Source organism: Rhamphochromis longiceps, linkage group LG6 (assembly GCF_057381845.1).
Source record: "Rhamphochromis longiceps isolate RC_006_pf linkage group LG6, R_longiceps_female_GT1.1, whole genome shotgun sequence".
Classification (NCBI taxonomy): domain Eukaryota; kingdom Metazoa; phylum Chordata; class Actinopteri; order Cichliformes; family Cichlidae; genus Rhamphochromis; species Rhamphochromis longiceps.
In genome coordinates, this window is record NC_140562.1 from 24,953,052 (window position 1) to 24,976,474 (window position 23,423).

Below are 23,423 nucleotides of genomic sequence, written 5' to 3' on the forward strand. Positions count from 1 at the left end.
GTATGGTTTGTCGGTGCCTGGTGGCAGTTTGGATAATCTCAGTGATGTGCCACTGTTTTACACTTATGGCATGAAAGAGAGGCTTATTCTGGTGTGTAATAACCGGTGAGTAATAAACAACATAGCTTTTATCCCCCTACCTCCAACACGTGTCCTTTTGCTTTGTTTTGTTTGTTTCTTTGGTCAAACTTTATTTGCCCATAAGCGCATCATCATCACCCTGGTGATAAAAAAGCACTGGAGCATTTAAGGCTTGTACACATGCAGCGGTCATGCAGAATTCGTGACCACATATACGCTCTCTGGTGGAGACTGTGAGCCCATCGTTATGTTTTTTGCGGTGTGGGTGGAGCTGTGCAGTAGGTTCAGACCTGCTGTACCAGCTCTGACTCTGGGATTTGTTATGAAGGATGCCAGCAGTGGAAACCCGCCGCATGGAAGAAATATTTTTACATTTACCTAATTTGTTTTTTTTTTAATGATCTTTAAAAATGGCATCCAAACTTTATAGTTTATTAAACATTGTGTACATACACGTTTAAGTGAGTTTAACACTAATCACGAGTCAGTCTTTGTGGATGTAGTTTTTGCAGGGGCTTCTTTTTTCCCCATCGGTTTTATTTTTTATTTTTATTTAGTTTTGTTGCCTTTTACTTCCCCTTCGCTTGACCCGTGATAAATACTGACAGTGTGAACGGCTGCTTGGCAACCTTACTGGAAAGACAGAATGAAAGGAGACTGAGAACGACGCGTGTCACACTGCTTTCTTCAGAAAACTTACTCCCTTACTTCTCTTTATGGCGTTTCAAAATGACAGACTCTAACTTGAGGAACGAAAGCAACCATGGGCTGTTTTTCACTTCTTTTAATGGATCTGTTTCGGACCAGATGTTACCAAATGACAGCATTACCACATGCAGGAACTTCACAATGGACTCACAGGTTGTCGGAGTTGGGATCTTTCTCTCCGTTTTTATTTTGGTGGCAATTGTTGGGAATATTTTGGTTATCCTGTCTGTGGTGTGCAACAAACAGTTACAGACCGTCACCAACTTCTTCATTGTCAACTTAGCCATAGCAGACCTCCTGTTGGGCATTATTGTGCTGCCCTTCTCTGCATCTCTAGAGGTGCTGGGATGCTGGGTGTTTGGCCGGGTTTTCTGTAACATCTGGGCAGCGGTGGATGTGCTCTGCTGCACGGCATCAATCCTCAGCCTCTGTATGATCTCCATCGACCGTTATATCGGCGTGAAATACTGCCTTAAATACCCAAGTATTATGACTGAGAGAAAGGCAGTCGCTATTTTAGTCCTAGTGTGGGTATCATCTGTTGTGATCTCGGTCGGTCCGCTCCTGGGATGGAAGGAACCGCCGCCTGTGGACGAAAGCATCTGCAGGATCACAGAGGAGCCGGGATACGCGCTCTTCTCCTCGCTTTTCTCTTTCTACCTCCCGCTTATGGTCATTCTCATCATGTATTTTAGGGTGTACGTGGTGGCCCGCAGGACTACTCGGAGCCTGGAAGCGGGAGTCAAACGCGAGAGAAATAAGTCGATGGAAGTGGTCCTGCGGATACACTGTCGCAGCGTGCTGGAGGACGCGCGTCCGGCGAGCTCAAAAAGCAGCAAAAACCACCCGTTTCGAAGTTCGCTCTCCGTGCGGCTGATGAAGTTCTCCAGGGAGAAAAAGGCTGCGAAAACCCTGGCCATAGTGGTGGGGATGTTCATCCTCTGCTGGCTGCCCTTTTTCTTCTTTCTGCCAATGGGTATGTTTTATTTATCGATCTCTTTTATTTTTATATAACCGTTTCTCAGCATTTCATGCTGGGTCATGAGCTGGGTCCTGCGTAAAATAGGATTCAGTCTGTTGCATTTCCACCAGACTCCTGCCAAAGACGGAGAATATGACTTCTTATAAATGTTCCTCTCCTAAATGCGCTTTTAAAAAGTTTCTATCTTTAAGAGCAACAAACACGCCTGTTTCGGGCCTGCTATGATTTATGATTTTACTCCTGAACTGATCATGTGTGAGATGCACATCGGTCCAAAATAAAGCGTTCTGAATAAATGGGTCGTGTTCAGTATAAGAAATTGACGCTGTGATTGAAAACGTTTGCGTCTAAGAGGCTCCTCTTGACAGCTGCGCAGACTCTTATAAAAGACTCGAAATTCTGGTCGCAAAGGAAACCTAAACGTATGAAATTCCGTGAATTTTAATTTAAGAAAACCCTTTCACACTGTTAATAAACTCTGTAAAATTGGCGTTTGGCCTAACAAAATAAGAAAATTGCGTGTTCTGGATTGCATGCGCAGCTTATTTTGGGAGCTATGCCAGGAAGTGATCAAAATTAAGATGCTATAATGCTACAAAAACCAATTCTTTTGTCAGGAAAGGTCAGCTCTGCAACATGACCATTAAAGTGGTTTGTTTTCATGCCTGTAATTTTTTCATGACTGTAATTATTCCTTCACATGGCTAATATCACATTTTTCAAAGAGCAGTCATAACAGACTGACATTCTTCACTGATGACCAGTTCCAGCGGCTACTTACCTTGGTAAAAACTCAGACAGGCATGATTTTCAAGAATAAACATTTACGTTTTATTGTTGAGCATATTCATTAAGTTGACTACGGTACTAAGAGAGTGGGATGTAAGATTCAAATCAGGCAAAGAGATCTTCTATTCCCCTGCAGATGGTTGAAAAGGCCCTCCACTGAGGGTGACCAATTCAGTCTTTATGACAACACATAAATCAAACCGAACGAGCACATTTTACAGTGGAATCAAATGGAAATAGCTTTAAATTTAAAGACAAAACTGGACATAAAGGCACACCTTAAAACACAAACAGAGGCAATATGGGTATTAGCAACAAAAAGAATGACTGAAATGCAAAACTGAATAAATAAAGAGTGCCTACGTAGCAGGATTCAGGCTAGATTCGCTTAGACTAATAGAGCTCTGGTGCCACATGTTAATGGTGGCACCACAGATTTTCATTTTGCATATATTTCACATAATTGATTGCGAGAGCCATTGAGAACAAATGGCCAGTATCTTACTGGGCAAAGCACTAACACAGCACTCTGATTCTTGCTGCACCTCTCCTTTTACAGACTGGAATTATTAGAGCAAAGCCCGCAGGGACACACGGGGTGCATGAAATGAAATTGGTGCTACTTATCATTTTATTCACTTAATGGGAAAGAAAGGGGCACGTTTATTTGTATGCCTAAATCAGACAAACTCCATCCTCAGCATGTGATTAAAAATGACAGGAATGAGATTTAAAGGTTTAAAATGTTAAAAGTCAGTACACATTTCATTACACACATTATTAATCAATTTGTGCACCTCAAGGCAGTCTCTAATAATAGTTTTAATTAACATTACTGTAATGATTGTAATAATTTGACTTTGTGATCACGTTATTGCTTTTAGGAAAGGTCATACAGACTCTTAAATCTAAAATGGTGACACTAAAAATCTGCATTCAAAGGCAGTTCAGCCAAAAGGGATCATTAATTTTGTCTGGTGTTATCTTGAGTTGTTTTATTTTTTATTTATGATACCTGGTGAATGTCAGAAAGGTCTCTAATTTGCATGATAAAGGAAGTCAGACTATCAAAACACTAATATCTAAACTAACGTCTGCTGTAGATTAATGGATGACCTGCAATTTGGTTTTTAAAGCATAGTAAAACTCTGAACTCTAAGAATCTAGTCATCGTGCTGTAAGCCATCTGGTTTGCAAAAACCCTTTGAGAGATGACCTCAGGCCTCCTCAAAGGAAGTATTTTTAAACATTAAGTTCCACCAGGGATCAATAAAGTTCTACACTGTCAATTTATCCCCATGGGTGGCTGCCTTTTATTTCCCAAACCACTCACAGATGAGTGTGGGGCCTTAGCACCGCTTGCTAACCTACACTCGGTCAGTCAGACACGGTGATGTTGGTCCATCGCAGAGACAGACATTAATAGGTAACTTTTTGCCGAAAGGCAGAGCTGTACGTTCAGCTCATCTTATACCAATCAGGACTTTTCTGTGTGATGATCCAAATCTAGATGGAATCCTCTGACTCGTTTCAACCTATATTAGCACACCAGACCCATTTTATATTGCCAGAAACTGAGGAAATAAAGAGGAATGGCCTGTCAGATTTCTGTTTAAGGCCGTTTCTTTCCCTCTGTAAAAGCCAACCACGACCACTGAGGTGGTATAATTAACTAGTTCTTCTTTCAGGCTTAGCAGAAAATGCTTTTTTTTTGTTTTTCAAAAATGCACAACTGATTTTAATTATGTTCACCCACTATTGTTTAATAGACTGAAATTGGTTGTTGTAAATGAGGAAGTGCACAAAAAATCTGCAGTCTCTCTGAAGGCCAACAGGTGGCGATAGTTGTGGTTGCAAAAGGACTTCTGGTCCTACTGAAAACCATGTGAGGACATTGTTCTGATTTGACGTCTGTAAAGAGTTTCTTGTTGAGTTTATGGACTCAGTCACTCATTTTGGATTAAAAAATATTTTGTAATTGTTTCATAATTCTTGGTCATGCCATTTTTAAAAATTGTAGCTAATTTGTGGTATGAGACTACATATTTATTGGCTAACAACAAAAACTGCATGTCATTAGGCATGTGGTTTACCAGTCAGACCCACCAATCTTAGTCACATACATTTTTTTTTGCAACCAAGATAGCGATGGGGTAAATGCTCATCTCAGGTCTTCAAAACGTGACACAACATTAGCTACTTTTATTGTCTGCGATTCTGACCAATAAATTATCTGAGCTAGAAACCTCTACTGTCCAAAGTCTGTTAAAACACCTCAGTAACACATTAACAAAACCCATTGTTATGCTGTGTGACTGGCCCCTTCATCATCATGAAAGTATTGTATTAACCACATACACACAGTCATGCTGCTGTAAATACTCAGCTACACCTTATTATTAGCCCCTCTTGTGATAGTCGTTATTGTGGGGGGCATTTGATAGTGATGACCCATTTTAAAATATTTAAATTAGTTGTGGACTCCGGGCGTGATTCACAAGCAGATTTGATTAAGCAGGAAAGTAACGGGAGACAAGCAATCAGAAAATCTAAAATTTTACAACTAATGTTAACTACTAGTAAACATTTACTATTGCTACAGTCTGTAATATTTGCAGTTTTGTATTATGATAATATGTCATTTGGTCATTAATATCATACCATAAATGAATCATAGTAGTTAGAAATGTGTACAAAAAGGGGAAGCACTCAATTATTCTGACAGAAGTCCAAAGAACAAAGTCCAGAAAAATGTTTTAGATATTATGATGAAACTAAGTGAGTAAGTGCAGAGGGCATCCTCTATTTGTACACAGGTACGTTTTAATACAGGGATTTTCCACTTTTGTTTTCAAAATCTCCATCAATGTGAAAACACATGAAAAAACAGCAAAACCAAGCAGTCTGACATCAAAAACTGAAATACAGGCGCACATCTTTGATGTTCCAAGATAACATCCTTGCTTTCCTTGTTGACATATTAATACAGAAACGTCGTTGTTGAAAATCTTCAGGCTGGAAGAGGTTTTCAAAAGGCCCATTTTCAGTGGCCTAAAATGCTGTTTAAAAGTAGAGGAAAGGTCACAAATGCAAAGAAAATTTATGTCTTCCAGAATATCCAAGTATGTGTGGACAGGGGCTTAGAGTCCATATGCAGTCGTCTTTATTTGGTTTTGGTTTTTTCTGTCAGTGAAGCTGAAGATCTTATTTGACCAGAGCGTAAAGTAGCCAAATAGTTTTTCAGTGGTTATACTTGAACCATATAACTTATTGAGTGTCTTAATAAGTTGTTGGGCGGCCATGTTTTTCCAGAATAAAACTATATCACTCTTTGAAATAGACTTTGCAGACCACTGGCAGTATACCTGAGTACAAAAACAATTTTGACAACAGGTATTCCTTCATTTGACCGTGGTGATAAATTGTTTAAAATCTCTCATAAGTGTTCAGTTTCTTTGGCTATACTCTCCCACTGTCAGCCAACTCCAATGCATTCTTGAGATCCCCTCCCAGGCATTTCAACCCCCATTCACACCTTGCTTCAGCTGACCTCAGAAGATCACCTCACAGGGTGGGGCAAGGTCTCATATTAGTTTCACGCTTGACCCCCAGTATGGCAATGACCCACGCCTTTTTTCACACCTCAGCTCAAGTAATGACCTCATGACCCTCAGCACCATCTCCAAAGGCCACAACCCCCACTGGAGGTTAAATATCTGGGGCTTGCCAACATTTGTTTTTAGAACTGGACAAGATCTTCACAAACCTAATTAAATCCAGCTACCTTCGTTTTCAAGCTCCCAAGACTATCTTGATCTGGCTGGCCGAGAGCTTGCACAGATACAATTCACATTGTTTTCTTGTCAAAACATTCAGACAAACTTTATTGATGGAGGAATGGTCATACTGGAACAAATAAAGCTGATCATTATGAGCAGCTGTGTTTTTTTGCAATGAATCTGAGGGCACAAGTGGACAAAAATCAACTATGCCAACAAAATGCCTTTGCCCAACATCCACACAGCATAGCAGGGCGCCTCCATCCCCTCACTTTTAAGGTTTCAAGTTTTTCAGTGTCTGTATATCTTAGCTGTTGGTGGCCTTATGTTGAGTTTAAGCTTTAGAAAAGCGTAAAACAAAACACACTAATATACAAAATACACAAATTAAAAAAGATTGCCATCCCAGAAGCAATAAAACAAATACATAAAAAATATACCTGTTGTCATGGTGTTTTGGCTGTGCGTCAGAGCAGTGAATCACTTGCTGCCTGCCTCTAAAGGTGATGTCATTTTAGGGACATAATTCAAAAAAAGAACATCCCTTCCTCTTATTAATTTATTAATCTTAGTCTTTAATCCTGAGTGAATTTGGGTGGGTAGTGATGAAAGAAAAATGAGACTATGAAGAAAGTCTCAACTTTGTTTCATCATCCACTTCTTTTAATATAAGTGCATTCTTTCTGTTTAGTGGTCAGTAATGTCAGAGCATGAACTCTGAGCATTACACACAAGCCTCTGTGCAGTACTAAGCAGAAAAAAAAATGGATTTCTGGGATATCAGTGCAGACTTGACATCATAGCATTGTTAAATGTTGCCTCTGTGTCCAGGCTCGATGCCATGTTAAATCCCAGGCCTGGAGAGAAAGAAGAATAACGGTAAAGAAAGAGAGAAAAGCAGCTTCCTCTGAAAAATAAGGGTGTCATCGGACTATTGTACTAAAAATAGCATTGGGAGTATATGAGCAAAGCAAAATGCCTTGTGCTGCTAGTCATCTGTGCAAAAAGCAATTTTCATTATGAAAAACTCTAATGTTCTCATTTGTTAAATTACCAGTGTGTAATGTCATATGCACAAAAGCTAGAAAACTTCCATATATTCCATATTTCTTAAATATCTATAATCCCCACTACAAGAAATAATAGAAATTCCCTTCATTTTCCATTATTCTAAATAGAGTTGATAAATTGAATATTTAGAGGTTATCCATTCCAGTATTTCACATCAGGCAAAACCAATAACAAACACAGACAGAAACACCAGCAGAAACAAAGATGATGTGCTTGCATTAAATGGAACATTTCAAAACTTTTATGAATCATTGTGCTAAGCCTGGTGTGTGTCCTTGGAGCATGGAAAAAACATTTTTTGATAACAATGTGTATGTTTCACCTGACCCCTTTAGCGAGAGTTTCCATCACAGGAAAAAGCCCATCTAATATTGTGTTGGCACATTTCATGTAATCAGTTAACATCAGTTAAATCCATTCAAGAAATCTGTAAGTACCAGAAAAGTCTGCCTTCATCGTGCATGGTATTCAAGCAAAAAGAAAAAAAGTTCTGTGCCCTCAGGCTTGTGGGTGAAGCATGTTCTATAAATATCTGCCCTTAAAATGTCAGAACCTCCTTTGCTTCTATTAACAAACATAAGCAAAAAAAAAAAAAACCTGCAGGTGCACAATAAATCATTAAAAAGATCCTGCCGTCAGAGTGCAAATACATATACACATAACATAATAGTACATCACAGCTGTGCATAGACGTGTGCATTTCTTGCAGTATATATATATATATCTTTGTTAAATTAAGATTATTCCATATAATTATTTTGCTTTATTATTACTTACCTATTATTATTTAGTATCCAACCTGACTGACAAAATGACATACAGCATCAAACTGTAAAAATCATTCATATTTATTAAATTTATATATTTTGCATGTGTACAAATTCTCTGACAGTACTAACGTTTATCTTCAGCGGCTCTTTGTAGGATATTTGCGAAAATATTTGTTCTATATTGTTCATTTACTTTATGGTAACTCACATATCTTCCTGATGGCTTCATCTCCTTTCAGGTTCCTTCTTCCCGGCACTAAAACCGTCTGAAACTGTGTTCAAGGTGATCTTTTGGTTGGGATACTTCAACAGCTGCATCAACCCCATTATCTACCCCTGCTCCAGTAAAGAGTTCCAGCGGGCTTTCACCAGGCTCCTCAAGTGCCAGTGTTACCAGAAACGTAGGGTCCTTCGCCGCTTCTATGACCAGAGATGGCGGACTGCTGTCAAGGGAATGACAAGGGATCAGAGAGGCGATTATAAGCCTGGCTACGCTGTGCACGAATCCTGCGGCAGCTCTTTGCTACACACAAGAAAAGGACATGCACTAGGTTTCAAGAGATGGAGTCTGTTTCCACCACTGCGAAAGTCCTCCTTCCAGCTCAAAGAGAAAGTAAATAATCTGTCAAATAAAATTAAGGGAGGGACGGGAAAATGCAACACACCTGCTGTTGGTCGAATTGAAACGGTGGACACGGTGTCTATGGGGATTTACAACTCTTGTGAGCAGAGTAGCTATCAGTTTTATGATCTGGCAGAATGCTATGGCCTGAAAGAGACTGACATTTAGACGGTCACCAAAGAGGCTTTTATTTATTTTCAAAGGGCCATATTGGACCGACATGTAAGAAAGACTGTGATAATGCATAATATCAAAGAATCAAGGCACGATTAAAGCTGAGAATAATGGGTTGATCCTTGCACAAACAGGCAAAAAAAAGAAACCCTTATCCCAATCACGTGGGTCCCACCATGTTTATTTGGATGAAACTTCTAGCGAACTGCTCAATGACACATTTGGGACATGGGTGCGAAATAAGCAGTAAGTTGGGACTTAATACTTTTTCGCTTGAAGGCACTGGATGTGAAGATTTCATAGCCTACAGCTGACAGCTGGCAAGTTTTAAGAATGTAATATTTTGGGAAAGACAGTTAACATAAGGCTGGATAATTAGTATTGTTGTATGTTTTTCTTACAGTTTTGTATCAGGCAGTTTTTATGTCTTTAAATGTTAGCCAGCTCACACTGTGTGATAAAGACTGAGAGTAAATGGTTTGGTTGGCATGTTTTGTGATTTAACAAAAGACAAAGAAGCAAAAGAACAAATACCTGTACTGAAACTAAGTTTTCAATCTCCGCGAAAGTAAAATCACAAGTGCATTTTTGTGTTGGTGCCACAGTTTAATCAAATGTAAAATTTCATATTGAATTATGATTATTAATCTGCGCCTCTGTTTCTTTTTTTGACAAGGCATTGTAAAGACGAGTGGCCAACGTTGCCAAGTGAACAGTAATGTCAAGTTGTGTTTTTTTGGTGGGGGGTTTATGTTTATCAGATGAAAGGCAAAAAATGTAGGAGAGGAAAAAATGTGGAGACAATAATTTCTTTATTGTTTTATGCCTTCCAGTTACGTTACGTTATTTGATTCATGATTAAAGAAAAATATCTCCTTCATCCAGAAGATGTCACTGTTGCTTTGGTTGTTTTACCTTGTGCACCTATTCATCTTTAAGTAAAGCTAAATGCTTTTGGGATGACTTGTTTTTAGTAGAAGTGAATCTGTTGGAAATAAATTAACACCTGCATTTAATGAAAGCGGTCAGAACAGCAGTAAGAATATGTCTACTGACTGAGAAGTACAAATTACAAAAAGAAAAAGAAATACAAAAAGATTTCAGGAAAGCACAAACACACTTTCATAAATCTGGAATTGGAGGCAGTGCACATTGATAGAGAGAAAGGGAACAACTCCATGAAGACCAATAAACCACAGTTGATTCCTGTTAGAAGCCTTACTAGAAATTAGGTATATAACCTTAACTTTACTGTATTAAAGTTAGAAAAATCACTTAAAAGTGGTCAAATGTGTTATATTGTTGAATATAATTAAAGACAAAACTGCCTTCATCACAGCTTTCCCTAAATTAATCTTTATTGATTTAATCAGAAAAAGCTTTGGTAGCTCATTCTCAGAACAGCAGCCTCAGATTTCTTCTTAGACAGAAGATTTGCAGTACAGAGAAAAAAACAATAAAGGGGAAAATGGGACGGGTACATTTCAAGTTTGTTATTTAAGTTATTAGGCTTAGCAAAACATCTACGTCCGTTTGAAACGATTATCAACATTAACAGACTGAACTGGACTTAATAACAGGAGTCCATATAATTTTAGTAAATTATTCTGGTATCAGCTGCGCTGGGTATGTAAATCGGGCCGTAAATCAGCTGCTGTGCTGATCCGACGCCACTCGTGCTAAAAATCCGGACAAATGTCACTTGATCAAGGAGCAGATCTGCATCAGATGAGATCAGCTGACTACGTGTGCGTGCGCTGTGCATATAAAGAAAGTGGTGCGCAAAAGCAGGGTAGTGACAGAATTGATGCGCATTATAGATATTTGAAGCATGTGTACCTGCACATGCATGCTTATTAACCCACGGGTACTGTGGAATATATTTTTTACTCACCTAAAGCGCTCGTGCTCTCGTCCACTCCCCGCAAAAAATTAGCAGCTGTGCGGTGTCTGTGGCATCGGTGCTCTCATCTCATGCCATGGAGTAAAAATCAAAAGCACAGCTTTATCAGACAGTTGCAGTTTAATGTTGGCTGACGAGTCTTCAGTGCGTCGCACAACTGGATTTCTGGACACGCTGACGTTGGTGAAGTCCTGCACATTATTTCGGTGACTTTAACGAGGCCGTGTTTTATGAGGTCTCCATCTGAAAAAGCCTTGACATGTCTTGCGATGAGTTGGGCGACCTCATAGCCGGCTATTGGAGCCTTTTCCTGGATAATTTGAGCACGAAAAAAATACTGTTGCTGACCTTGCAGGAGAGCTACCCTTTGCTTTAATTTCTGCTCTCGCTCAGCACCAGTGTAGGATGCATAGGCCTGATGTTTGGTTTCATAATGACGTCGTACATTATACTCTTTCATAATTGCCGCAGTTTCAGTGCAGCTCAAACAGACACACTTCCCCTTGAATTCTTTGAAGAAATATTCACTCTCCCACCGTGTCTGAAATTTTCTGCACTCACTTTCTACCTTTCGCTTCTTTGGTTCTGCCATGTTTAGTAACTTGGGGGTAAATTTCTTCTGTGATTGACCTTTTTGGTGGAGCAACTGCCTTGATTAACAACAGCTCCCCCTGGTGTTAAAACTAAGAAGTGCAATACACTCAACCAAAAGTTCGGGCCAAATTCTATTCTATTCATAAAATTACTTGCGGGCCAATTAAAAATGGACCGCGGGCCGCAGTTTGGACACCCCTGTTTTATGTGGTCATATAAACGTTTCTTGCAATTTCTTAAACTGGACTTGACTTTGTTAATAGCAGCCTATCAAAAACAACACAACATGTATTCCCATTCCCATTTTAGCTGAATCTACAAAAAATGCCAAAGATAACAAACACAGGCTGACAGCTATAAATCACTCTGCAATGACCTATGAATCATTCAAGTACAAAAAGGCACCTAATTCACAGGATGAACCAGTGTTGGGTTTACACATAAAAGACAATTTAGCAAAGAACCAGAGATAATTTTATTATATCTTTAGGTGCTTTATTACCAGCGGTACACATATCTTTTGTTTCCAATTTTGTAGGTGAGTTTACAAAAAATAGTAACGATGACAGAGTTTGGCAGATATAAAATAATATTTTACATCAATGAAGTGAGTCAGTGGGGCTATTTGCCTAAAACGTCGCACATGTCAGCATGGTGTGTAGTGTGTTTTTAAAAGAAATGTGAGGAAACTGGACAAATGGTGTATAAAAAAAGAAATTTATCTGAAAGTCATGTCCTTAAGAAGCAGACAAAAAAAAAACCCATCCAGCATAACTGGCTGCGCCTTGGTTGCATTGTTTTGGATAGGTATGGGGGGAAAAGAAGAAAAACTGTTTATTAATACTGCTGCAATATTTGTTAAATATAATTTTTGTTCAATAAAAAAAGACCTTGATAAAAAAAAAGCCACCCAACAAAGACCTGACACACAGTGGCGTGTCGAGAAAATTTTTGTTGGGGGGGCCAGGTAGGGGCACAGATTTGGAGAAGGGTGGCAGATGTAATTGGCAGATAATGTTTAAAAAAAAATTCTACCAACCATTAACCATAATTCAATAACCCTATAAACCTAATAACTGAATGCACTTTTAACTCTTATTAGAATGAGATTTTAACCACTACGGTGCAAAGTTTTTAGATACTGCGTTGTTAAAGTACAAGAGATACAATCAGTGCTTTGTCAATGTTTACTCAGCATTCAAGAACATCAATATTTGCATAGTATTTTTACTGACATGTAGTGCACATATGTTTTGGGCAAAAACATTTTTGAATATTAAAATATGAACATTTGTAACAAACAATTGACAAATTAGCCAGTTCCAATGTCAAACTTTATCTGCCTATTAAAAAAAGAAGATAATCTTCTCACAAACTGGTGTTTGATTTTGAAACAGGAAAAAAGTGGGGAAACAACTGAAAAGACTAACATTTGAATAAAACCTGAAAGCAAGTAAATACTTTATATGCTGCCTTATGGTAAACTTTGGTAATATTGATAAAGAACAACACTGGCTGATGATGAAATCCAGTCAGCTGGCATGGTGACACTGCCAGTATTAACATGCAGGGCTGGACTGGGACAGAAAATCGGGCATTTTGACTACAGACCGGCCCACCAGGTATTAAAGCCATAAAGCCTTTGAATGAAAACAAATGCTGTTGTGACAGTGATGTACAGTCTTGTTGGTATATGTATGATTTCTATACATTTTACGTCAGATAAAAACTTTGGTTGTAAGATTTAGATAATTATTTAATAAAAGCGAGACATTTTAAATGAGAATAAGAAAGAAAAGTATTTCTTTGTGCCCCACCTCTCCCTGTTAATGCCCTACCTGGCCCCCTGGCAACACTTTGCTAGACCCGCCCCTGCACAGTTACCAGCTGTCAGCTACGTAGAAAAAGGATCCTGGTGTTATTTATTTCTCAGAAACAGTTCATAACTTCCCTTCAACTCATTCATGTCACCTAAAAGGTAAACCTGTTTCTCCATCACCTGTTCAGCTCTGATGATTCTGTAAGGACATCTCCTGGTTTCATCTTCATGTTTCCCTCTCATCACACATCCAAACCGATATCATGACCAGCAGCTTTACAGCTAGTTAACACCAATAGCTAGTTAACCCATAGCTATTCACACAACAACGGGGTATTGGGTAACTATGATGTTTTTATTTTAGAAAACAAAGTACACATGAATTAATGTACTTTAATAGAAAATGGAAAGGTGATACAACCTCAAAAACGTGGTTGCCTCTAGATTTAAAAAGAGAAATAAGGTCCAGTAGTTACACTATATAAAAAAATAAATGCACAATTTAAAAAACAACATTTATAGGTAGGTATATCGACTTCTCATTAAATTATATGAATTATTATGGCTTTGTCTGCCATAGTGTTTTTCTTTAAACTACTTAGGAACACTTTTACTGGCAGTCGGTGATGTCACTGAAAGGCAAGGTTCTGTTGCCATAGTCTCCTGAGTTTATTTTGAAAGCTCACTTACGGAACTCGCTTAAACAGCTTAGGAAAGACAAGCGCACACATTTGAAGAAGTATTCCCTCATCACGGTGACATTTTCACTTTTAAACGGTCTCAAAAATTAACATGAAAAAGGAAAGGAGAAAAAATACAAATTCAGGAGAAAAGAAAGGTCCAGGAAATCAAAGTAAGTAAACAAATACATCAAATCTGGGTAAAATCCCTCAAATAACAGAATCTACTTTTCTAAAAATGTTGACAGTCTGTGTATAAACTGAAACATTTGAATCCTACCCATATGGAAAAGATATATATAAATCTTATAAAGTTTGTATCTGTCTTGTGTGAAACTTGTATGTTTTGGATACTTACTAAAACAATATATGAAAGTAATGAGAAAGTGGCCACTTTCATGAGTAAATCATATAAGCCTGATATGATTCACTGCATGAAGTAGGCCACATCTTATGCAAGTCTTTTATAAATTTGTACTATTTCTTTTCCATATGGGTATGTTTGACTGAAAATAGCATAATTACAACACGTCTAATCAAAGAAAGGTTAATGGGGCACTTTGTCTTTTGGTAAAATAATGTGACAAGTTTATTCTTGGACTCAGCAGTAAAAACAGATCAACAAGTGTCATGAAGATCTAAGTCTTAGTAGACCTAGTATGGACTCGTGTTGCTCTGTTTTTTATCAAAAGGATAAACTTGTTATTATAATTTAACCAATACTTCCTAAAATGGCATCAAAATCCTTCCAGTCCTGATGTCGAGCACTCTTTTTCACTACTGTGTTGTTGTTGTTGTTGTTTATAGACTCTAAGAGCAGGATGGCTAAAAGAAAGGCCAGTCCTGAAAAGAAGACCCCCGTAAAAAGAGGGAGGGTCACTGAGCAGGCTGCTCCTTCCACCAGCTCAGATACACACCAGGTCAAAGCAGTGAAGCGTAAGGCCCAGCAAGATGGAGCGGGCACAACCAGTGCACCGAAGAAAATTAAACTTGCTGAGCCTACGAGTGAAGACAGGGAGCAAGCGTCTTCCTCCGTGGACACTGGTAAAGGTAGGCTAATTAGTTGAGTGAGGGGTAGATTAAGTGCACAGCTGGTTGCTCGGTTTAAGATATTAGTGTTTGGGAGATATTTTTCTGTTGTACAGTTCATTTGCTGTTATGGAGTTCTTGTTACTGATGAAAAAAAGTGTATTTTTTGTTTCAAAATAGCTGATCTGCTCTATGCCAACATCTGCGAACAAATATAATTCTATAAAGTTGGTCTATATAGTGTGTAACTGTTGATATAGAGCGTTATTAAATTTATTGCTAATGCAATCATATGGCACGTTGACTTCTAAGGAAATTTTAGATGGCACTTATCATCAGAAAGGTTGCTGACTCCTGGGTTAGACCTTCATATTAATTTTTTTAAAAAACTTTTTTAAGAACGCATTTTAACATTGGACTCAAAAATAAATAAATCCCCCGCTAACAAAAAAGGCTCTTCAAGTGCCAAATTGCTTTATATTTCTTCACTTAAATATACGGCCGCAAGTAGGGCTGACATGGGCCCCAGGTTTGATGTGTTCTGCCGTAAACTGGACAAACCAACATAAGGATGGAAGCCACTGTGGGACTTTTTCAGTAAGTTGAGCATGTGTTTTATAAGTTAATCAGTAAATTAACACCAATAGCTAGTTAACCCATAGCTATTCACACAAATGAATAGCTATGGGAAAGGTGATACAACCTCAAAAACGTGGTTGTCTCTAGATTTAAAAAGAGAAATAAGGTCCAGTAGTTACACTATATAAAAAAATAAATGCACAATTTAAAAAACAACATTTATAGGTAGGTATATCGACTTCTCATTAAATTATATGAATTATTATGGCTTTGTCTGCCATAGTGTTTTTCTTTAAACTACTTAGGAACACTTTTACTGGCAGTCGGTGATGTCACTGAAAGGCAAGGTTCTGTTGCCATAGTCTCCTGAGTTTATTTTGAAAGCTCACTTACGGAACTCGCTTAAACAGCTTAGGAAAGACAAGCGCACACATTTGAAGAAGTATTCCCTCATCACGGTGACATTTTCACTTTTAAACGGTCTCAAAAATTAACATGAAAAAGGAAAGGAGAAAAAATACAAATTCAGGAGAAAAGAAAGATCCAGGAAATCAAAGTAAGTAAACAAATACATCAAATCTGGGTAAAATCCCTCAAATAACAGAATCTACTTTTCTAAAAATGTTGACAGTCTGTGTATAAACTGAAACATTTGAATCCTACCCATATGGAAAAGATATATATAAATCTTATAAAGTTTGTATCTGTCTTGTGTGAAACTTGTATGTTTTGGATACTTACTAAAACAATATATGAAAGTAATGAGAAAGTGGCCACTTTCACGAGTAAATCATATAAGCCTGATATGATTCACTGCATGAAGTAGGCCACATCTTATGCAAGTCTTTTATAAATTTGTACTATTTCTTTTCCATATGGGTATGTTTGACTGAAAATAACATAATTACAACACGTCTAATCAAAGAAAGGTTAATGGGGCACTTTGTCTTTTGGTAAAATAATGTGACAAGTTTATTCTTGGACTCAGCAGTAAAAACAGATCAACAAGTGTCATGAAGATCTAAGTCTTAGTAGACCTAGTATGGACTCGTGTTGCTCTGTTTTTTATCAAAAGGATAAACTTGTTATTATAATTTAACCAATACTTCCTAAAATGGCATCAAAATCCTTCCAGTCCTGATGTCGAGCACTCTTTTTCACTACTGTGTTGTTGTTGTTGTTGTTTATAGACTCTAAGAGCAGGATGGCTAAAAGAAAGGCCAGTCCTGAAAAGAAGACCCCCGTAAAAAGAGGGAGGGTCACTGAGCAGGCTGCTCCTTCCACCAGCTCAGATACACACCAGGTCAAAGCAGTGAAGCGTAAGGCCCAGCAAGATGGAGCGGGCACAACCAGTGCACCGAAGAAAATTAAACTTGCTGAGCCTACGAGTGAAGACAGGGAGCAAGCGTCTTCCTCCGTGGACACTGGTAAAGGTAGGCTAATTAGTTGAGTGAGGGGTAGATTAAGTGCACAGCTGGTTGCTCGGTTTAAGATATTAGTGTTTGGGAGATATTTTTCTGTTGTACAGTTCATTTGCTGTTATGGAGTTCTTGTTACTGATGAAAAAAAGTGTATTTTTTGTTTCAAAATAGCTGATCTGCTCTATGCCAACATCTGCGAACAAATATAATTCTATAAAGTTGGTCTATATAGTGTGTAACTGTTGATATAGAGCGTTATTAAATTTATTGCTAATGCAATCATATGGCACGTTGACTTCTAAGGAAATTTTAGATGGCACTTATCATCAGAAAGGTTGCTGACTCCTGGGTTAGACCTTCATATTAATTTTTTTTTTAAACTTTTTTAAGAACGCATTTTAACATTGGACTCAAAAATAAATAAATCCCCCGCTAACAAAAAAGGCTCTTCAAGTGCCAAATTGCTTTATATTTCTTCACTTAAATATACGGCCGCAAGTAGGGCTGACATGGGCCCCAGGTTTGATGTGTTCTGCCGTAAACTGGACAAACCAACATAAGGATGGAAGCCACTGTGGGACTTTTTCAGTAAGTTGAGCATGTGTTTTATAAGTTAATCAGTAAATTAACACCAATAGCTAGTTAACCCATAGCTATTCACACAAATGAATAGCTATGGGAAAGGTGATACAACCTCAAAAACGTGGTTGCCTCTAGATTTAAAAAGAGAAATAAGGTCCAGTAGTTACACTATATAAAAAAATAAATGCACAATTTAAAAAACAACATTTATAGGTAGGTATATCGACTTCTCATTAAATTATATGAATTATTATGGCTTTGTCTGCCATAGTGTTTTTCTTTAAACTACTTAGGAGCACTTTTACTGGCAGTCGGTGATGTCACTGAAAGGCAAGGTTCTGATGCCATAGTCTCCTGAGTAGGGATGGGTACCGGTGTCCGGTGCCATGATGGCACCGGTTCTGACATAAACGGTAGTAACCAGACCGAAAAGCAGCGCACATTTCGGTGCTTTATTTCGGTGCTTTTTTTTCCTGAGCTGTGATACACGTCTAGCCAATCATTTTACGTTTCCGAGGATAGTAGGCGGGTCCAGGTACGTGCGTTCTTTTAGAGCAGAGCTACAGATTAAAAATGTCCAAGGCAAAGCGGTCAAAAGTCTGGCTGTACTTCACAGCAAAATATGCAAACTCAGCAGCCTGCAACAAGTGCTTTAAGCTGATACTGTGATACTGTCAAAGGAGGTAACACCTCGAATCCGACGAAACACCTAGTGACGCATAGCGTTTTTTTAAAGCTGAGAAATGCGCCGTATTTGATAGCTTGCTGCGAGACCTCACACCGAGCACATCTACTGCGGGTGGGTTGCCTGTTATGCAACATCCCCCAAAAACACGAAGAGGAGAGTCCTGGCCCCTAGCCCTGCCAGTGTAGCAGAAATGATGACGGATGATGATGCAGCAGCAGCCGTTCTTCTCTGCGTGAGTAGCTTAATGTTGTTCGTGTGTAATTTACGTTGAGTAGGCTAACCACGTTATTACATTAATGCAGGTAAGGTGAACTAGCAAACATCATCATAGCTACATGCAGCTGTCCTCTTGTTTGATGGCAGATACTCGCTTCACCCTGGCCAAAAAGGCTAAAAAGACCAAAGAAAAAGTGGAAAACAGTTAAACATGAGAGGTTTAGGACAAAGTTTGTGTTTTTTCCATTGATTAAGCACTGCTTCCAGCCAAGAGTGATGCCATATATGCCCCATAGCTGCAGAAAAGGCTAACATTGTTATCTTTTTACAAAAAACAGCTGAACATGAGAGGTTTTTGGACCAATTTTGTGCTCTCCATTCTTTAAGCACCGGTTTGAGCACCGGCACCGTTTCAAAAGTACCGGTTTGGCACCGGTATCGGATAAAACCGAAACGATACCCATCCCTACTCCTGAGTTTATTTTGAAAGCTCACTTACGGAACTCGCTTAAACAGCTTAGGAAAGACAAGCGCACACATTTGAAGAAGTATTCCCTCATCACGGTGACATTTTCCATTTTACAAGGTCTCAAAAATTAACATGAAAAAGGAAACGAGAAAAAATACAAATTCAGGAGATAAGAAAGATCCAGGAGATCAAAGTAAGTAAACAAATACATCAAATCTGGGTAAAATCCCTCAAATAACAGAATCTACTTTTCTAAAAATGTTGACAGTCTGTGTATAAAATGAAACATTTGAATCCTACCCATATGGAAAAGATATATATAAATCTTATAAAGTTTGTATCTGTCTTGTGTGAAACTTGTATGTTTTGGATACTTACTAAAACAATATATGAAAGTAATGAGAAAGTGGCCACTTTCACGAGTAAATCATATAAGCCTGATATGATTCACTGCATGAAGTAGGCCACATCTTATGCAAGTCTTTTATAAATTTGTACTATTTCTTTTCCATATGGGTATGTTTGACTGAAAACAACATAATTACAACACGTCTAATCAAAGAAAGGTTAATGGGGCACTTTGTCTTTTGGTAAAATAATGTGACAAGTTTATTCTTGGACTCAGCAGTAAAAACAGATCAACAAGTGTCATGAAGATCTAAGTCTTAGTAGACCTAGTATGGACTCGTGTTGCTCTGTTTTTTATCAAAAGGATAAACTTGTTATTATAATTTAACCAATACTTCCTAAAATGGCATCAAAATCCTTCCAGTCCTGATGTCGAGCACTCTTTTTCACTACTGTGTTGTTGTTGTTGTTGTTGTTGTTTATAGACTCTAAGAGCAGGATGGCTAAAAGAAAGGCCAGTCCTGAAAAGAAGACCCCCGTAAAAAGAGGGAGGGTCACTGAGCAGGCTGCTCCTTCCACCAGCTCAGATACACACCAGGTCAAAGCAGTGAAGCGTAAGGCCCAGCAAGATGGAGCGGGCACAACCAGTGCACCGAAGAAGATTAAACTTGCTGAGCCTACGAGTGGAGACAGGGAGCAAGCGTCTTCCTCCGTGGACACTGGTAAAGGTAGGCTAATTAGTTGAGTGAGGGGTAGATTAAGTGCACAGCTGGTTGCTCGGTTTAAGATATTAGTGTTTGGGAGATATTTGTGTGTATGATCTAATACGCTGATGTGCTTTTGCTGTTTTCCACATCTGCAGACTGCAGTCAAAACACAAAGGGGTGCACAAAAAATGGCAGAAACAAGTCTGCGGGAGACAGCAAAGAGTCACCCAAGAAAAAGAAAAAGGACAAAACCAAAAACGTCGTCCAAAATCCAGCAGCCGACCAGCAACGTAAGTAGCAAGCAGCTTGGCTTTTATACTCAGGTGAAGAGCAAAATGAACATTTAGGGTACAGCAGAGAGTAATTTGTGTCACAGCTGTAGTAAAACAACATTTGGGTCTTTTCAGGGGAATACCAAGCCAGATATGTGCAGGAGCACCATCTAGGAAATGGCGGCTGTGGAGCAGTGTTTGCTGGCTACAGGATAACAGATCATTTCCCAGTAAGTGTTCAGATGGTGGGAGTAAGACAGGCAGTAATGCAGATAACGGATAATATCGTCAGCTGAGCATTAAAGGTGCCGTTTTACACCTTTAATGATGTCATACTGAGGAAATGCTCACCAATGCTCTGTGTCTTTTAGGTAGCCATCAAACACGTTCCCAAGAACAGAATCCCCATCAAAGTGACGGTAAGTGTGCAACACTTGAACTGTTTTTACATTCCTGGACTGAGTGCAGCGTTCACCTGTGAAACATCTGTTCCTCATCATCCACTTTGTTGTAATATATCAGGATGAAAACGGGAAGGAAGTCTCAGTGGAAGTGGCCATTTTGCTGAAGCTTGCAGCTGAAGCAGATGGATCAGTGGGAACGTCGGCTCCTGTGTCTCTGTTGGACTGGTTTGACTTTGGCACAGAGCTGATCCTGGTGCAGGAGAGACCTGTCCCCGCGGTGGACCTGTTTGACTACATAAGAGAAAATGGAGGATGTTTACCAGAAGGAAAGGCCAAGGTAAGTTGACTGGAAGAGCCTTAGACTGTACAGCACTGAAAGCACAGAGTATCAAAGAAGCATCAACCTGTTGACTCATTACTGTCTTTTTCATCTTTTCCAGGTCATTCTGAAGCAACTGGTTGATGCAGCAAAGGACCTGGAAGAGAAACACATCTTTCACCGGGACATCAAGAGTGACAACATTCTGATTGAGACCGGCTCAGATGTGCCTCGAGTTCGTATCATTGACTTTGGCCTGAGCTGCTTTGCTACGGAGCAATCGCAGTTCTGCTTCTTCTATGGTAACATATTCAGCTCCTGCTCTTCACAGATGTAGCAATTTGTGCCTTTTGTTTTAGAAGAAATTGTAATTGTGTCTGTTTATTAGGTACACCTATCCACAGCCCTCCCGAATGTTACTGGGGCAAAAAATACAGGCCTGGACCCACCACGGTGTGGCAAATGGGAGTGGTGCTGTACGAAGCGCTTCATGTGGGGGACTTTAATATCATGACGTTCATTGAAAACGAACTGAAATTCAACGAGCATCTGTCCCCACGTAAGAAAACATCACACTTCAAGATTCACTGATGGCTTGGATCACTGGAACTATCATCTTCATCTTTTCTCTCCTTTCTTTCTTTCCAGACTGCCGGAATTTCCTGGATGCGTGTTTAACCGATGTCCCGGAGAAGCGCCCAACGCTGGGGGACCTCCAGCGTCACCCCTGGCTCAGATAAACCCATCTCTCACACACACACATTTCATATATTATCATATAAGTGTGATACGTGACCTAACTTTCTATTTTTGTCTTTCTTTCATTTTTTTGGTTTTTTTTAACAGGAAAAGGTTGTTTTTTGGTTTTTTTTGGCCAATTCTAAATTTTGCTATCCTGAAATTCCTGTAACCCCCCCAGCCATCCCAGGAAAGGGGATCTCTCTTTGAATTGGCTTTCCCGAGGTTTCTTCCCATCATTCTGGCCCCCCGGGGAGTTTTTCCTCGTCTTCATAGAGAGCTTGGGCTGGGTCAGGAGCTTCATCAAAATTGGCCTTATTTGATTAGGTTAATGTAATAAAATACGTTGATGTAATCAAAATTAGTAAAAATCAAAAGATTTAACTTAAACTTCCATTAAAACTTGTTTAACTCAACTTTGCTGAGAATACTCTTTCATTACCATGTCAAGGATTGTTTTTTACTCATGATGCATTTTGACAAGTAAGAAAACTGAAAACTCAATCAGGTTAAAGTATGCACAACGAAAGTCACACTGTCACTGCTCTGAAGACTTGCATCTGTTGCCCTAACCTCTAATGCGTCTCAACAGATTTCCTGGATCTAACAGAGGTTGCAACAGTTTTTCCTTCCCACTGTTGCTGATTGTTTGCTCATAGTGGGCTCTCTGATTGGTGGGATTCATTTTCTAATAGTATAGGGTCTCTGCCTTCCAATGTAAAGTGCCTCTAGACAACAGATGTGACTTGTTGCTATAGTTAAGGTTGAATTGAATCATTAATGTCCATTCAGTAGTGAAAATTTTATATTTCTTAATAGGGGTGGGTTTTGATGATCGATTTATCGATTAAAATCGATTCTGGCTTGGATAACGTGATATCGATTCATTAAAACCTGAATCGATTTTTAAATAGAAATTTATTTTGCCCGAAACGCCAGAATCTCAGGTTAAACCTCACAAAATTTCTACAACCACCAAACCGCTAAAACAGTAAATGAGAGCAGGTACACGGATTCTGCACAAAGATGTAAACACAAAACGCGGACCCGACGGATCAGAATCACTGAGATGTGGCTTTCTCACCCGCCGGCACGTACGCTTAGCTGTGTCTCTAATCAAACCTCTGTAACTTTGCTCTGCTTCACTTCGTTTTTGACTGCACAATATTTTTAATGTCATCTGCTATAAAAACCCAGACCAAGTCTCGCAAGCGTCAGCTTTCTTTTTATAGATAGAAAAATATAGATATGTACTGATAAGTACCATCTGTAGCTTAGAACATTAAACACTTATTGTACTTACTGTAAGGAACAACAAGATAAGTAAAACAACACAATACATTCTCACAGTTCCCGACTGTATTGGTGTTTTGTTTAGTTTTTTTCAAATGTTTCTGAGCTTAATCGGCGGGAAAAATACATTGTGTAAACTTAACAGGTAGCTAACGAAAGCGAGTGACTCACCGGGACAAATAACTCCAACACAAATAACTCGACACACGTTATTCCCTTTGTGGTCAGAGTTCGGGGCCTAATAAAAGAGTAGCTTATTAGCATTGATATGTAAAAAAAAACAAAAAACAATTTGGTCTCATTATCTAGTTTGCAGCACTGCATACTTTGTTGAAAAAACACTTGACCGCCATTATTGCGAAGCTCTCATAGGAAGAGACAGCCAA

The 23,423-nt window shown here is 38.9% G+C and overlaps 2 protein-coding genes and 1 long non-coding RNA gene across 3 annotated transcripts; 2 read left to right on the top strand and 1 right to left on the bottom strand.

Annotated features, from left to right (window-relative positions):
* Positions 1-275: 275 nt before the first annotated feature.
* On the top strand, positions 276-9,874 carry adra1d (adrenoceptor alpha 1D). The gene is made up of 2 exons (XM_085409842.1): positions 276-1,765; positions 8,420-9,874. Exons 1-2 carry the CDS (start codon positions 811-813, stop codon positions 8,968-8,970), a joined length of 1,506 nt encoding a protein of 501 aa, XP_085265968.1. The 5' UTR covers positions 276-810; the 3' UTR covers positions 8,971-9,874.
* Positions 2,348-11,486, bottom strand: LOC146668053 (uncharacterized). Its single transcript, XR_014912121.1, has 3 exons — positions 10,871-11,486; positions 8,389-8,623; positions 2,348-7,196 (listed from the first exon to the last, which is right to left on the bottom strand). It is a non-coding gene; the product is annotated as an uncharacterized LOC146668053 (long non-coding RNA).
* Positions 11,487-13,567: 2,081 nt separating this feature from the next.
* On the top strand, positions 13,568-22,951 carry LOC146668054 (uncharacterized). The gene is made up of 11 exons (XM_085409843.1): positions 13,568-14,145; positions 14,780-15,022; positions 16,771-17,013; positions 19,790-20,032; positions 20,167-20,301; positions 20,419-20,513; positions 20,655-20,702; positions 20,806-21,024; positions 21,128-21,308; positions 21,395-21,565; positions 21,655-22,951. Exons 1-11 carry the CDS (start codon positions 14,085-14,087, stop codon positions 21,744-21,746), a joined length of 1,731 nt encoding a protein of 576 aa, XP_085265969.1. The 5' UTR covers positions 13,568-14,084; the 3' UTR covers positions 21,747-22,951.
* Positions 22,952-23,423: the final 472 nt, after the last annotated feature.